The 12,970-nt window shown below is 37.6% G+C and overlaps 2 protein-coding genes across 5 annotated transcripts in view; one reads left to right on the top strand and one right to left on the bottom strand.

Annotated features, from left to right (window-relative positions):
* Positions 1–3,808, top strand: part of ndufaf5 (NADH:ubiquinone oxidoreductase complex assembly factor 5) — an 18,761-nt gene extending 14,953 nt beyond the window's left edge. For all 4 annotated transcript variants that reach the window (XM_043696636.1, XM_043696635.1, XM_043696637.1 and 1 more), the window contains one exon: positions 2,805–3,808. In XM_043696636.1, the coding sequence (XP_043552571.1) occupies positions 2,805–2,891 (87 nt within the window). In that variant the 3' untranslated portion in view covers positions 2,892–3,808. The remainder of the gene's footprint in view (positions 1–2,804) is intronic.
* A 15-nt stretch (positions 3,809–3,823) lies between these two features.
* Positions 3,824–12,970, bottom strand: part of LOC122553097 (protein sel-1 homolog 1-like) — a 29,524-nt gene continuing 20,377 nt past the window's right edge. The window contains exons 13-17 of the mRNA XM_043696629.1: positions 8,006–8,171; positions 7,829–7,903; positions 6,286–6,458; positions 4,682–4,810; positions 3,824–4,080 (exon numbers count right to left, since the gene is read on the bottom strand). Coding sequence (XP_043552564.1) covers positions 3,961–4,080; positions 4,682–4,810; positions 6,286–6,458; positions 7,829–7,903; positions 8,006–8,171 — 663 coding nt within the window. The 3' untranslated portion in view covers positions 3,824–3,960. The remainder of the gene's footprint in view (positions 4,081–4,681; positions 4,811–6,285; positions 6,459–7,828; positions 7,904–8,005; positions 8,172–12,970) is intronic.

The raw sequence follows: 12,970 nt of genomic DNA on the forward strand, positions 1-12,970 counted from the left end.
ACTCTCTCCCCACCCCTACCCTCCTCTAGCTTATCTCTCCATGCTTCAGGCTCTCTGCCTTTATTCCTGATGAAGGGCTTTTGCCCGAAACGTCGATTTTGCCTGTCCTCGGATGCTGCCTGAATTGCTGTGCTCTTCCAGCACCACTAATCCAGAATCTGGTTTCCAGCATCTGCAGTCATTGTTTTTACCTACAAATAATACTTGTAAAGTGTGGACATTCTTTGTAAAGTTTGGTACCAGAAATAGACACCATTCTGGTCCTAGCCAGTGACTTACTATAATTATAATGTGGAGGTGCCAGTGTTGGACTAGGGTGGACAAAGTTTAAAAATCACACAACATCAAGTTATATTTCAACAAGTGTATTTGAAAGTACAAGCTTTCGGAGTTACCTGAGTTGTCTAACTAGTTATCTGACGAAGGAGCAGTGCTCCAAAGCTTGTACTTTCAAATAAACCTGTTGAACTGTAACTCGGGGTTGCGTGATTTTTAACTATAAATATTGAGTTAGAAATGATTGTACTAATTTTAAAATCATCCTTTTCATCTTGCCACATTCAACGCATTGTCTATACCCCCATCCCCTTCCCAGGCTTCACCCCTGCTAGCATTGATCCATCTTGTTTATATAGCCTCTCCTTAGTCATCTAATCAAAGTGCAACACAAAACACTTATCTGCATTACATTTAATTTGCCATTTGTCTGCCTGTTTTGCCACTCTTAAATCAGTCAGTGAGAAAACATGACAGAGTCAACTAAATATTTCAATGTACCGGACTGTCGTGGTAGTGTTTTAACTGCTGCTAACAAACTGCTAATTGTGGAAAGAGTACATGCCTTAAAGCTCTGTGACTGCAGCTTAAATAACTAACAACTGCAGTTGTTCGGCAACAAGTTTGCATCTGCAGTTCCTTCCATGTTCACACATTATGTAGAGAAAAGCTGCTTCTGTTAAGAAACCTCCATGCAGATTGCAACACCTGTCCTCTTAGCTGGGAGGAACAGTGCCAGCAATAGGCACCAGTTTGATGTGAAATCAACAAATAGACCCAAAGTATTTAAAAATAAACATAGACAGGTTTGGTTAAAATTGCTCCCTATCATGAAACTGACTCAACTAATAGAAGCCCTGAAGAATGGCTTATGCCCGAAACGTCGATTCTCCTGTTCCCTGGATGCTACCTGACCTGCTGCGCTTTTCCAGCAACACATTTTCAGCGCTAATAGTAAAGTAAGTCAGGGTGCGAAACCGAAGCTGTCAACCTACAAATGTTTTATGAATTAAAACCGTCCCCATTGTTTTCATTTTTCTCTTTATCTTGCTTGCTTGTTTTGTTAATATTTGATAATCACCATAAGAAGAAGTAGAAGCAGGTCCTTGGATCTTGAAGCCTGTTGTGCCATCCATTGAGATCAGGGCAGAACTTGTGCTGAACTCCACTTTTCTGCATCATTCATCTCCCTCATTCCTTTAGTATTTAAAAGTCTGTCAATCTTTCCTTAAAAACTGAGCATTCACAACTTTCAAAGATTCAGAACCCTTCTAAGTGAAGAAATTTCTTATCTCCATCTGAAATGGCTGTCCCTTTTTCCAGAAACTGACCCATAGTTCAAGACTGACCAGTTTGAGTGCAGTACCTTCTCAGTATTTACCCAACCAAACTCTGAGAATTTCAGATGTTTCAATGAGGTTATCTTTATTATTCCAAAACAGAAGGAATATAGCTCAGTCTACTCAAGCTTTCCATTTAGGATAATGCCTTCATCCCAGGACCAACTCTGTTGAATCTTTGTTGCACTGTCTTTTGGGTGGGTATATAACTTAGGAAACTAAAACTGTACACAGTGCTCCCAAGTGAGGTCAAACTATGCTGATATGTTATGCTAATCTTAAAAGCCCTAATTTTGCACAGAACTCTCCTGTGGAGAATTGAATGCTTTTTGAAAATTCACTGGTTCACCTTTACCTAGCCTGCTGGACAGAATCTCTGAACAGATCATGTCTTTCCTCTCATATCCATGCTGTCTCTGTCCAATATATAATGAGTTTCTAACTTAACCCTGTTAACATATGCTTCCTTGCTACTTGTTTATTGATCTAATCCTTGTCCAGTTGATATGAGCCAGTCCATTACATGCTACTTGCCAGTTTAGTTAGCTTTAATCCTATAAATAGTTCAGTTTTCACACTTTACAAAACATTTTGTACCATTAACCATTCAAAAAAGGTAAATAAAATTCATTCATTGACTACATCACACTACTTTAGATTTAGATCTTGCTATATAATCAATGATATGAGCCATGTGTTTTTAAATAGTGATTGTCATTTTGTATGGAAAACATTTTACGATCAGGTGCTTAATCCACTTGTGCCCGGTCTTAGCTGTATTTATGCTATCAATCAAAACAACACTTTCTCAGCGGTTTTATTATTACGAATACATACAGCCAGCTTGATTAACTGGAATTGAGGAGTTTGATCAAAGGAGAAAGTTTTGCTGGTTGTGAGTTATGCGAAGAGTGTAATAAGCTGGGAAATGTTATTATCAAATTTTTCTTAAAACAGTTGAAGATAATAAAAGAGGAAGGTATTTAGGAAGTTTAGTTGTTTAAACTGTACAATTAAATTGTCTTCCTAAAGTTAAACATTTTTCTTTGGAAAGTCAGTAATATTGAAGAGGAAATGTTTGAGTATCATTGATTGTGTGTATTTGGTATGTACAACCTTGTCTGTTCATGTACACAGGAGTCACTTAATGTATTATTTACTCCATTCATTGTCTGTGTTTTATTTCAGGCGAAGCCAGCACAGAAAGGCTCTGCTACATTCTCATTTGGTGATTTAGGCAATATATCCAAACTGATGACAAAGAAGGATAAATAGAGCTTTAAATAATTGTAAACAAAACCTTTTATATTTAAATAAGAACAGAATGCCAAATTTGGTTTGCATAAATATAAACAATAAAGAATGTATATGGTCCTTTGCAGAGTGGAATTTTATTGCTTACTGGGTGTAGCTTTATATCCTGGCCAAGATGGAGAGCAGCCTTTCGCCAATATTATAAGATGCTAAGAAGTACAATTGAGCAGTTTGTATGACTTGTACTGTACTTATTCAGTCCTCAACTTCCCTGATAACAGAATTGAGACCTGGAGTGCACCGGTTTGAGGGAATTAAAGCCATGTTATTCCAGAATACGTTATTCTGGAATCGGAGATATGAATGTATATTTTCATGGGATGAACTATAGAGTTGCTAGCATGTTGCTGCTTTATACCTGGCTTTTGGTCTACAGTAATTACAATAATAGAAGATAACTTTATGTTGCAGTAGGACCATCTGCACAAAGAGATTACTTAATTTAAAAGACTTGAAATTGAATATTTTAAAATGAATTAGAAGTATTGCAGGTACTTGAGTAATAGTTAAACAAGATTAAATTTACAGTTGACTATTACATGGATACTCCTTTTGAGGGGCTGAAATTCAAGCCTGTCAAAATTCCATACTGTATCATTAGTAGAGAATTCTGCATGTCTGTATGAAAAGTCCCTCTCCTGGATTTTAAATTTAAACTCATACTTTTTTTAGAGTTTAATGATGGGAAAGTTAACATTAATATCTGTATTCATTAAATATTTAAACCATTTGTTATATTAACACAAATTGTGCAAGGATTACTTTGTGTTACTAATGCATCATATTTATAACAAGTAAACTGATATTCTCTACTTAGCCTGTGACTATGAATAAAAAGAGCAACTTAAGACAAAGATGACAATCTGAAGTCAGTGACATTTTGATTGTATTTAATGTCACAGTGTTGAAACTTGTACCTTAAGTGATTACATCAATTTCTTCTGAGAGTTATTCACAAAAAATCTAAATTTGTGAAGCAACCAGCAAGCAGCAGCTCTGAAAGTTAGATGTAACTTCTTTGGCATGTCATCTAGACATGTCTGTAGGCCATCAGTACAGCCAGGAGTAAAGTTAAAATCATTATCAGAAAAAGATCCCAATGAGGCCATAGCAATCGATCCAGACTTGTGTGTTTCCATACTGCACTGAGCTGCAAAGATAAAGGTTAACACCTTTATCAACACCTTTCTATTAATCCAATGTTTCTAATCAAGTAGTTTTTTTTCTCCCCCCCCCCCCCCCCTTAACTGAATCCTCTCAATTTAACTCTTGCTCCTGAAAGTACGGCACTATTGCTGAAAGTATACCCTTGTTAAAGCTTTCATGAACAATCTACCCAAATAAACACCAAAATCTATGCATTCTTCAAAACAGAGATTTAGATATATAAAATCTTTTCTGGGTACATTTTCAATGCTACAACAGACTGCAGTTTATAAAGTACTCCTTTGACTGCAAAGTGGTTTGAGACATCTGATGATCATTGCTATATAAATGGGTATTTCTCTTTAATGTGTTGTTTTAGTCTTAGTGGTGGTTCAGGCTTCAGCGACCTGAATCATATTTCCTAAAATTCCTCCGACTGTTTCCTATTTTTAAAAAATTACTCAAAAACCTTTTAGAGATAAGCAAATGTAACAGGAATTTTGCCAACTATGTTGCTCCAACCCTCCCCCTCCCCCACCTACCTATTTCCATCACATGGCACCTCAGGACTTTTTTCACATAAAGAAATGCTATATGATACTTACATTAGTATGTTGAATAGAATGGATGAGATTTATGGCTCCCAGCTTACAAAGTGCAAGGAAGACAGGTATTTGTGCATCTGCACTGGTTTCTGCAGCCAAATCGTAGAATCTTTTAGCCAAATGAAGATCCTGAAGAACATGTAAATTTATTGAAATATCATTTAGGTTCAGTTAGGTGTTGCAATGTTTGTTTGACTTATCAGTGAGGATAGATGAAAGAAATGTGACCTTCTCAATCCTGTAAAGAGGTCATCTTTTGAGATTACATTTACAAACTAGTTCCAGAACCAAGAAAGATAAAGGGGAACAGGATCAATCCAGATCAAATTCTGTATTGATGGCAGGAAATGTTTGTTCAGCTACAGTATTCACATGTAGAATGGAAGAAGTGAAGATGAAAGGCTTTGGAATCTTTGAAGACGTTGGGTCCTTTAATTGGCCAGGAACGCTGGTGTAAAACGCTGGAAGAAAAAACTTCTGTCCTTATCATCCCAACCTTGTCAAAACAGTGACATTCTCCGAACTAAACTGATTTTTAAAAATGGGCTTGAGCAGAGTTTTAAAATTTTACATCGATTAATAATACTGGATGCTAATGACTGTTATTCTATATGAAAGATATACTTCTAGCAGCTGTATAAAGAGGAAGGAACCGTCATGACACTACAAAGATCCAAAACACCTTTACAATATCTTATTGTCACTGTTTTGAATCCAGGCTTATCATTGGAACAAACAGCACGATTGATGAGAATAGAAAGGCAAGGACATGGTTTTGTCCCACGTGAAATATTTCTAATTTCTGGCTCAGGTTTTTTGAATTGGGTGAGTATTAAAGAGTGCCAAATTCAAGCATTAGCTAGTGTAATTTAAACACATGCCTGTTCCAAAAGCCTAAGTATACGCTGAAGAAGAGTTAAAGCAAGAAAGAGGCCAAACAGCCCATCAATTCCATCCTAAAAACTTCCCCTTTCCCACTTAAGTTGCACTGCATCCTACACAACAACAAAAACAGCCTGGCATTTCTGTTGGAACATTGTCACCTCAAGCACTGCAATGGTTTGAGGTGATCCATCATTCATCTACTCAAGTCAAGTAGCTAACACCAATAAATTCAACACTGGCAGTCCATATGTGCGCTGAATAATGTTTTAAAAGTCATATGATTTTGGAGTTAAAAATCACACAACACCAGGTTATAGTCCAACAGATTTAATTGGAAGCACTAGCTTTCGGAGCACTGCTCCTTCATCAGCTTCATCACAACCACATGATGAAGGAACAGCGCTCTGAAAGCTAGTGCTTCCAATTAAACCTGTTGGACTATAACCTGGTGTTGTGTGATTTTTAACTTTATACACCCCAGTCCAACACCGGCATCTCCAAATTATGATTTTGGAGGTCATTTAACCCCATCAAAAGAGTTCTTAACCTTCAAATGTAGCCCCTCACATCCCTTAATGTTTTGTGCAACAGTTTTGAAGATGTGATATTTTCTTATACAGTGACTATTTTTAAGGTGCTTGTTACATGAATAACTTTAAGGTCCTTTGAAAAATGATGTATATTTTCATTCAGGGAAGAGAGAGATGACTGATCCTTACCTGCTCTGCCCCAAGACCATGTTCGTACATGTATGCTAGATTGAACATAGCTTGTGCACTGTGTTGCTGTTCTGCAGCTAAGCGATAGTGAATTGCAGCTGTTTCATAATCCACATTCGTTCCATAGCCATAGTAATAATAATCACCCAGTTTAATCCGAGCATAGGAATAACCTAATGGGCAAAACAATGTTTCAAAATGTGATTGAAGCATGATGTTTATACATAGATTATAAATTAACTGACTTGCCATATTTATATCAACTCACTTATAAGCTTTGAAGATTTCCTTACCAGAACTGGAGAACTTGGGTCTCCTATGCCTCTTCCTTACAACATTCAGTCAACTCAAAATCTCTCAAGTTTAGGAAAGGGAGGGGAGGTGGGATAGCAACAATTCCAAGCCTGGAAGGTGGGCGTGGAAGAGAAGCTTACCCTCTAGGGAGCAGACCAAGCAAGCAAGAGTTCACATTGCAACTTGGGAAACTTTTAAAATTTGTGTACTAACAAAGCGAGAAATCAAATGACCTGCAATGAGCAAACCGTGAAATAAAAAAAAGTGCTAGAGAAACTCTGCAGGTCTTCTCACATCTGTGGAGAGAAAACAGTTAACGTTTTGAGTTCAATATGACTTTAGAATTGAAAGGGACTTGAAAATCATGGGGTTTTTTTCTGCACTCCACTGATACTGCTCCTATGCAGGGAGATAGTGTACATCGCCATTATAATTGATGAACCTGATGGACTGGGCTGTAGGAAGGGGAAATTGGATACATCCAGCTAAGCACAAAAGTTATATGGAGATGAACAAGGCTGAGAAGTGACTGGTGAGTGCTTTTGAAATATGTACCTTTGCTAACAGTTACACTATAATCATGCTTGGACTTTTGGGAGAAATTGAAGACCATTAACTAATGCCAATGTTGTCTTATTAAATGGTTATATTTTTTAATACAACCTTAGAAAAAGCTACCAAAACCTTCAGAATTGATCACACTAAGCACATGTTGGTCACATTGCTAACAACAAGAAGCTAAATATGCTTGTGGAATGACTATCATGTTATCATAGCAAGCAAACCCCTAAGCAATTTTTGATTATCCATGTGCTTTGCTCTGTTGCAAAATTTGCCTCTGTGACTGTCACCTCCCACTGAAACCCAGCATCGTTTGTGGAGAGAATTGATAACAAAATTGTATCACTCCAAAGCCAGCCAAATAGGGAAATCTAAACAGTCTTACTTAACTTCAAAGCTATTCAAATAATAATTATATGCTACATATATACTCTACATATAAAATGTGCTTTTGAACAGTCGTTTAGGGAAATAGATCACTTGAGTCCAGGCCAACATAAATTACTCAAGTTGTTTTTTGTAAACCATCATTTCCTGATATATATACCTTTTATACAAACACCCATAAAGAGGACTAATAATCCACTGGTGCCTTGAGTCTTTGTGAGATACCATGTCCAAAACTAACAGTTGTATTTTCAGATAAACTAGTAGTTTTCCGCCATGTACCTTATATATACATCTGTACCTTGAGCTGCAGCTCGGTTCCAGTATATCAGAGCCATATGGTAGCAATCAATCTGTGAGAGGAGTGCAGACTGCTCTATTAAAACAACAGTACATTTCACAGATTTTACTTTTTTTAAAAGAAAAAATGCAAAGATAGAATTTTTGGAGAGATTATGTGTTCAGTTTCTGAACCTACCATACTCTAGAATGTATGCTGCGTTGCTTTGAGCCATTTCGTATCCTTGCTCGGCAAGGAATAAATACTGAAGAAAGGCAGAATCGATATTGTTCTCCTTGTAGGCAAAATATGCAGATAAGAATCTCTCAGTCCATTGGCCTCGTTCACAAACATTCCTATACAGCTAAACATGGAAGACATTGATACATTAAAGGTCAAAAGTAAATAGTCAACTGAAGGATAAGGTTATAATTTTGGAAATAAAAACCAAATTTAATTCAATTTTTAAAAATTGAATATTGAAAAGAGTGATGTGTTGTCAAAGCTGCTGTTTTCAGCAGACCATGTCAAATTTCAAATGATTGCAGCAATTTATACTGCAGGAGTTGGCAATATCCTCAGAAGGGCCGAGGTGTTGTCATTGCAAAAAGGAACTTCAGGCTTCCCAAATATCTGGTAATTTAATGGAGATGAAAGGTTTTAACATATCCTTTGCATGTGCATATGAATTTTTGTCACTCCTAGCAAGCAAAAATGAACCATGTTATGAGCTCAACAGATTATCTTAAATTGGATTAGCACACTCTTAAATTATTTTAAATTCGCACACTCGTAATTGTTTCGCAATTGTCCAATTCTGGAATCATCTCTAACTAGATGTTTACATGCATGGTTTTGTTGAGTACAGTCTTAACTCCTCCTATCACAAACAATTGAAGGAACAAGCTCTTTGATTTGATCAGCCAGTATACACCCAATGTACTGGGCATCTCACCTGCACTTTGTTCAACTGTGAGAACACCATCTTGGACTCATGGCAGCATTCTGTTAGTGGAAATGCCAACTGAATAACCACTGCATAGTAGCAGTATGAAAAGGCTCCTTTAACTTGTTCAAATTTTTGAGATACTCTGCCAATGCAGGATAATTTAAGGTAGACCGAATACTTTTTTCAGATTAAAAAATGTTAGCCTGTGGCCTGTTTGTGAGTTTGCAGGATACACAATGATAAGGTTAGCCACTGTCCTGCCAGGCAGCTTTATTTCTGCATCAAGCTTTCAAGGTGAACAAATGACTAGGCCTCAATTTACAGGATTGCCGATGAAGCTAATCTTATAGCACATGGAACTATAGGAATCCCAATATATGGATGGATTCAAAGTTTGGGTGAAGATTTGTAGCTCGGGTGCTCGTTGTTGTGGTTCTGTTTGCCGAGCTGGAAATTTTTGTTGCAAACGTTTCGCCCCCTGTCTAGGTGACATCCTCAGTGCTTAGGAGCCTCCTGTGAAGCGCTTCTGTGGTGTTTCCTCCGGCATTTATAGTGGCCTGCCCCGAGACAGCTCAAACAGTTCCGACAGGCATAATGAGCAAAAACCCTTTATGCTTATTAGTCCAAACAGGGCTATGAGGAGGGGGATGGGGTGGAAGGTAATCCCCTGGAAAGGGCTAGTTTTCACCATATTGGTCAAAATTTTCCAAGGATTGGCAATTCCATGCAGATTTTTGACAGCTCTGTATTTCTGAGAAAAGATTCTGCTGAAGGCTGATATGTTATTGCACTTACAACCGCACATTCCAACATCTAACACTGTTTAAGTCCCAAGCCACAAAGCTTTGCATACCCCTGCCTAAGTCACTGCCATTCTTTCTCCAGTTCCCATGGTAGCCCAGGACCTTATCTTTGTGGGATCATGACATGCAGGAATACATTGCATAGGTGTTCTTCTTCCTCTTTTTGCAGTTCTGGTGTACTGCAGTGTGTTGTGGCCCTTTTGAATAGTGTCTTGATGCAACTTCTTTTGTGTGTGTTGGGTTGGTTGCTTTCGTAGTTTAGGACTTGGTCTGTGTGTGTGGCTTTACTGTATTACTATTATAGGACAAGCCAAACAGAGAACAGCCAGGGAATTCCTAGAGGCATGGCACTCATCCACAGATTCAATAAACAAGCACATCGACCTGGACCCAATATACCGACCACTGCAGCGGACAGCTGGAACTGACAACCGGAAGCAGCAGATTCAAACCACTACAAATGCCGGAGGAAAGATCACAGAAGCGCTTCACAGGAGGCTCCCAAGCACTGAGGATGTCACCTAGACAGGGGACGAAACGTCTGCAACACAAATTCCCAGCTCGGCGAACAGAACCACAACAATAAAGAGATTCTTCAAATACAATCATGGTTACGTAGATGGATCAGTAAAACAAATCGTTAATGTTAACACCCAGCATACCACTCTCTTAATAGAAGCAGCTCCTAAAACGAAAGATATGTCTAGGTACTGATTTCATCCTCAAACACAATAAAAGCAAGTTTTATTTCAAATAATTAAATTAAATAATTTTGGTTTTATGCCAAGTGTATCACACGAAAGAAATCTCTGCAGTGAATATTAAAATGTCTTGGAGGTTTTAACGCTGGATACTTGTAAAGGTTGAGCATTGTCTGTCCATCTCTATAAGTAAACCTTCCATTCTGACCAAATGCTTCTCTTATGAAAATATGACACTGAACTCAACATGACACAATTCTTATTTATTGAACTTAACCTTTTACAGTGCCACATATTATAAAACAGGAAAAAAATGTATTGATAAATAAACAAATACACAGTTCAATGGTATATTGATAACACTGTGATTACAAATTCTCTTGATCTTAAACTGTACTAGACTTGAAATGTTAGCTTGCTCTCTCACCATGGATGCTGTCTGATCTGCCGTGATATCAGCATTGGTTGTTTTCAGTAAAGATAGCATGGTAGCTTAGTGATTAGCACTGCCACCTCACAGTGCCAAGCGCCTGTCCTTGAAAATTTGCATATTCCCCCATATCAATGTGGGTTTCCTCCCAAAGTCCAACAATGTACAAGCTAGGTGGGTTAGCCATGGGAAATGCAGAGTTTTAGGGTAGGGATTGGGTCTGGGTGGGATGCTGTTCAGAGAGTTGGTGTGGACCCGATGGGCCAAATGGCCTGCTTCTACACTGAAGGGATTCTATTCCTTTGTGTGCAAACATGCCACATTAAACTAATGCCAAAATGCTTTTTGTTGACGGAGCAGCTGCATGCGTGTGGTTAAATGAAACAGTAGAGTTGTTGACTTCTTCTATATCTCCTCCAGCTTCTATTTGTGCAATACCATTATTACCAATTGCTTTCGAAGAAAACCCAGTACAAAAGCAATTTAAAAACTGTCTCTCTCTTTCTGAAGTACATTAAATAGTCCCAGGAATCCTGTGATTGGTTTCGGGACTCCTTCCTGAAAAATCACGCAATCTGTTCCAATTAATTTAAAACAATCCTGAGAGATGGATTCAACTTCAAGGACAAAGGTAGCCATTCGATAAACATTTCATCAAGGACAGAAATTCTTCATTTCAATGCCAGAAACATTTAAAGTATTCTGGCAATACCCGACTCCCAGTTACAATGATAAAACACTTCATTTTTGTTGCTGCCAATTACACACATAAGCCTTGCTTTATGATTTATCAGCTTAGCAACCGAGAGTTTTAAGTGGGTCTACTGATGTAATGTAAAAGTTCCTGCAGTCAATATGATGTAAAATGTTTGATTTATATTTGTTTTTAACATCATTTATTTTAAGTTTGGGGATTTGGTTTCTGAATTCGTAACGTGGGTTTTCTGTGTGTCTGAAGTTAATGATTAACTTGTACCTATTTCTGAAGCCAGAATGATTTATTTAAAAATAGGTTTTGAGGCCTAGCTTTAGGATTAATGGATTTTGTTGCAGCACTGATGGACATTTGTTTGCCTTAGATTGTTTTGCGACCCAGTAGAGTGAATAGTGGGGCCTAAAAGCTTGTTTGATATTTTTGGAACTTGCATTTTCTTTGCTTCATACCCATACTTAAAGGAATGTATTTTATTTTACTTTGAGTTTTGAACAGTCCTGTGACATCCTTGTCTGCATCAACAAATGCTCCTGAGTAGGGAAGGATATAGTGAAATGAAATTATCTCTGAGTAAAGTCTCCTTTCCAAACCAGAATTGTAGTGATAAAACCCTGAAGAGGTTACTTAAAGCTGAGTATCTTTCAGCTCCAAGAAAAATCTATCAGCAGTTCCAGTGTATAAGTAAAGTCACAAGTGTCTGAAACCTATTAAAGTATTAGAGACAAGGACTCTGCTGTGAGTACTTTATTGGTGACAATGTTGATCCTATACCAGATGTGATTTTGTTTATTGTGCTAGGGGTTTATTTTGGGTACTGTATGAAAACTGTTGTTTTTCTTTTCAATTTATAAAGGGGTTTTTCTGGATTAATGGGATTATACTTTTACCATGTGCTTAAAATCATTTTAATTTGTGTTTAATGTCGATTGCTCTATTTATTCTATCTTCATTTTTTTGTTAATAAAGCAAAGTTTGCAGAATTGTGTGCTTGTGTTTCAGTGAAAGAACACTTTGTTAAAACAAAAATAAAACAAACCATGATCCATCAAGCCTGGCTTCAGTTTGGCTTCTGACTTTGCAATTAGACAAAAAAAGCACATGGGCAGCATGATCCACTTTGTGGCTGGAGAGTTGAGGTCCCTGCTATAGGAAGATCCATCCAGGAGAGAAAGCTGAATCTCTCCATACAATGAAATCATGGTGAAAACTGCCTGCAGGAAAACCGATTGAGCCACTGTAGTTTCTTAGCTCCTTTATATCTGTTGCAAAGAATGAAGAGGTTTTCTAGTCGCAGAAAAAAAGTGAAAAAAAGAAAGCCTTTCTCACTTTTTTTTCCATTTTCCATTGCTTATCATGCATATGAGACTCACACAGGAGACTATTTCAGGCTCTGGGAGACACTATTTAAATCACAGCATACAATCACAGCTCTCATACACACACTCTTCTATTATTTAAATCTGTAAGGCACAGCTATACTATTGGAGGTGGTGGAGTTGAAAAGGTATCAAGTCATTTAAGAATCATCCCATTCCCTATTACAGCAGGTAAGGAACACATTGTGG

Source organism: Chiloscyllium plagiosum, chromosome 9 (genome assembly GCF_004010195.1).
Source record: "Chiloscyllium plagiosum isolate BGI_BamShark_2017 chromosome 9, ASM401019v2, whole genome shotgun sequence".
Classification (NCBI taxonomy): Eukaryota; Metazoa; Chordata; class Chondrichthyes; order Orectolobiformes; family Hemiscylliidae; genus Chiloscyllium; species Chiloscyllium plagiosum.